Below are 3,899 nucleotides of genomic sequence, written 5' to 3'. Positions count from 1 at the left end.
AGGGGAAGGAGTTTGTAAGCCGCTCTAAGACACCTTTGGGTAGTGAAGGGCAGGGTATAAATCCAATCTCTTCTTCTTCTTTTACCTCACAGGGTGTCTGTTGTGGGGAGGGGAAGGGAAAGGAGTTTGTAAGCCGCTCTAAGACACCTTTGGGTAGTGAAGGGCAGGGTATAAATCCAATCTCTTCTTCTTCTTTTACCTCACAGGGTGTCTGTTGTGGGGAGGGGAAGGGGAAGGAGTTTGTAAGCCGCTCTAAGACACCTTTGGGTAGTGAAGGGCAGGGTATAAATCCAATCTCTTCTTCTTCTTTTACCTCACAGGGTGTCTGTTGTGGGGAGGGGAAGGGAAAGGGGTTTGTAAGCCGCTCTGAGACTCCTTTGGGTAGTGAAGGGCGGGGTATAAATCCAATCTCTTCTCCTCTGTCTCTTCTTCTATTATAATTTCTGGTACCCTGCTTTAGATTTTATTGCTCAAAACAAAGACCATCTTGATCAGAATTGTGTTATAGATGCTTTTCATTGATACTTGATTGTTTGCTATGACCCTTTGACACCATTTTTCTCCTGATAGGCATAATTTTTCGTGGCTTAATTTTCTGTGGTATTGAGACCTATTGTATTGTGTTGTACTTACTCTTTTTATTGGGATTCGTAATGTGGTAGTCTGTATTTGGCATACGATAATTTACTGCTACTAATTTGTCTTTGTATCTGATGTTAAATTTTCAATTAAAAAAAACCTTTTTAAAAAAAAGTGTCGCTGGACTCGAATCGAGCTTGCCTGGACAGATATAAGCCAGACCATTTTCTTCTAGTGATCCACCCTGGAATTCCCCGAAGCACTTCCCCTCGGCTCTAATCGAGCCGCTTGCGAGATGCGTTGGCCATCTGCACCCTTCGGAAGCCTTCTCTACCACACCCACCTTCAGAATGAGATAGAAGGACACAGATCTCCATTCCTACTCATATCTGACGAAGGGAGCTTTGACTCTCAAAAGCCTGGAAACCTTGTCGGTCTCTTCAGTGGTGTCAAACTCATTTGTTACGAGGGCCAGATCTGACATGAATGTTACCTTGTCGGTCCGGGCCATGTTTGCAATAAAATGTAATGCCAGGTACCAGAGATATTTTACCACTGACCATGACCCATACCCCTCCTCGGGACCAAACCAGCCCTTTATGGTTGCCAGCTCTGGGTTGGGCGATCGCTGGGGACCTGGGAGAAGGCCCCGGGGAGGGCCTGCGTTTGGGGAAAAGAGGGACCTCAGCAGGGGGTAAAACACCCTAATATAGGCCCAGTTCACATTTGGGCTGGTTCCCCCCGCCAGTTGCTCGTGGGCCGGATAAGAGCTCTGGACAGGCTGGTTCTGGCCCCTGGGCCATATGTTTGACATGTCTGTGCTACTGGACTCAAACCTAACTGCGTTTACTACAGATAAGCACCAACGAGAGGCCCGCAGGATTTGACTTGCCACGTAAAGTATGTAAGACGGCTAATAGAATACGAACGGGCTTTGGCAGCTGTGCAGACCTGTTCTTTAAATGGGGCAAAATACAAGGACCCGAATGTGACTGGGTTGCAGCCTGCCAAACTATTTTCCATCTGTTACAGGAATGTGAGCATCGTGCTTTCCAGGGAGATGTGACGGAGCTCTCTGAACTCTTCCCCAGCTGCAATTGAGTGGGCTGAAAATTTAGATATCAGTATTTAGGGGGATTGCCCAGTCAGTCTGCATACCCGTTGTATCAACTTGGGTTCTCTGTTTTATAGTATTCTGTGCTTCCTGTGTGTAACTCTGCCATACGATAAATAAATAATAATACTGCAAACCAACACAGCTCCCCTCTGAAAACATCCTGGGATAGTTTTCATCCATTTAAAAAATGAACTGGGAGGGCGTTAGGCCTGCCCAAAAGTGAGCCGGTGTCCCACCTCACCTTACCCCACTTTGAGCTCTGACCCACAGCCTCATGAAAGAAAAGACAGCCTCAAACCTCCGAGTATGTCTGTGAAATGTCTGCCCGGTAGCGGAGCTGGAACTGGAGGTGGTAGATCCTGGAGCCCCAAGAGGAGGGGTAACGCCAGGTCACAAGAAGTTTGCGGGGGGCCTTCTCCACGGGCGTCACCACGACATTCTCTGGTGGGTCTGGCTTCACTGTAAGGGGTGACAGCAAGGCAAAATATTTAAGGCTGCAGGAAGAAGTCAACTTTTAGGAACAACGGGTGTTTACTTAGGGCCAAAGGTTTTTATAGAGTTGGATCCTAGTTCCTCAGACCCAACGCGGATTCCCTCCTGCCTCATAGTAGCTATGGGGAATGGCTTTTTTTTTTTTTTAAAGGAGGGCCCAAATGGACCATGTACAGTTCTGGTCACCACACCTCGACAAGGATATTATAGCATTAGGAAAAGTGCAGAAAAGGGCAACGAGAACGATAAAAGGGTTGGGACACTTTCCCTATGAAGAAAGGTGACATGATCGAGGTTTCTAAGATTATGCCTGGGATAGAGCAGGTAGAGAAAGAAGCACTAGTCTCCAGTGTTCCCTCTAAGCTGAGTTAGTGTGAGCTAGCTCACAATTTTTTAGCCTCCGGCTCACACATTTTTGTCTTAGCTCAGGAAGGGATGGCTCCAGAGCAGTGTTCCCTCTAAGCTGAGTGAGTGTGGGCTAGCTCACAGTTTTTTAGCCTCCGGCTCACGCATTTTTGTCTTAGCTCAGGAAGGACGGCTCCAGAGCAAACTAATATATGCAGTAGCCAAATCGCTCACTCACAACATTTATGCCAGTAGCTCACAAAGTAGAATTTTTGCTCACAAGACTCCCCAGCTTAGAGGGAGCATCGCTTGTCTCCCTTTCTCACAATACAAGAACTCGTGGGCACTCCATGAAATTGCTGAGCAGTCGGGTTAGAACGGATAAGAGGAAGTCCTTCTTCACCCAAAGAGTGACACAGGAGGTGGTGGCGGCTACAAGCATGGATGGCTTCAAGAGGGAATTAGATAAGCATATGGAACAGAGGTCCATCAGTGGCTCTTAGCCACAAGGTATAGATAGTACCTCTTGTGTGGGGCAGGGGATGCTCGGTATTCTTGGTGCTTGGGGGGAGGGGGGAGGGGGGCAACAGTGGGAGGGCTTCTAGTTTCCTGGCCCCACTGCTGGACCTCCTGATGGCACTTGGTATTTTTGGCCACTGTGTGACAGAGGGTGATTTCCCACAAGCGCTGCTCCGAGCTCACTCTTCTCTTTGGCCCGATGGTATGTGTCAATTTCACACAAGCTGCTGCAGGACTGCATTTTGCCCCAGCAGCTTCCTGTGAAATTGACAGGTACCATGGGGCAAAAGGGAGGAGTGAGTGCGGAGGAGTGCTTGTGGGAAATCACCCAAAGAGTTGGACTGGATGGGCCATTGGCCTGATCCAACATCGGCTTCTCTTGTGTTCTTATGGACTGGGGATGCTGCTGCAGGGAGAGGAAGGTTTCCTGCCTCCCCCCCCCCCAAGCCTTTCCCCCCACACTGAAACTGTTGAAGTGAGCCACTCAGCATGCCTGGACTTTGGGGGTCGCTATATCACTCTAAGGGTGTGTACCTATTATATCTCCTTGAATGGGATGCCTCTCTCTGTCTCAACGTGGGAGCTGCCCTCTGACCCTTCCCCTCTGTTTGTTCCCCTCACCGTCTTTACATGGCCTTCTGTGGATCAGGGGTCGTTTCGTAGAAAAAGAGCTAGGGGGACTCATTAGCGGGACTCATTAGCATATGCCACACCCCCTGACATCACCGGAAGTGTGTCATAAGGCCACACCCCCTGACATCACCGGAAGTGTGTCATAAGGCCACACACCCCGCCCCCAACGGTCCCGGCCGCCGCCGCCGGCCTTGCAGCTCCACTGCCGAGCCCC

The 3,899-nt window shown here is 49.4% G+C and overlaps 1 protein-coding gene across 1 annotated transcript in view; it reads right to left on the bottom strand.

Annotated features, from left to right (window-relative positions):
• Positions 1-3,899, bottom strand: part of IL6R (interleukin 6 receptor) — a 54,305-nt gene that overhangs the window by 18,920 nt on the left and 31,486 nt on the right. Inside the window, exon 5 of the mRNA XM_015419098.1 lies at positions 1,995-2,155. Coding sequence (XP_015274584.1) covers positions 1,995-2,155 — 161 coding nt within the window. The remainder of the gene's footprint in view (positions 1-1,994; positions 2,156-3,899) is intronic.

This window comes from Gekko japonicus, unplaced genomic scaffold, assembly GCF_001447785.1.
Source record: "Gekko japonicus isolate JY-2015 unplaced genomic scaffold, Gekko_japonicus_V1.1 scaffold25, whole genome shotgun sequence".
Taxonomy (NCBI): domain Eukaryota; kingdom Metazoa; phylum Chordata; class Lepidosauria; order Squamata; family Gekkonidae; genus Gekko; species Gekko japonicus.
The sequence above is the reverse complement of the archived record's forward strand: the minus strand, read 5'-3'. Positions and strand labels throughout refer to the sequence as shown.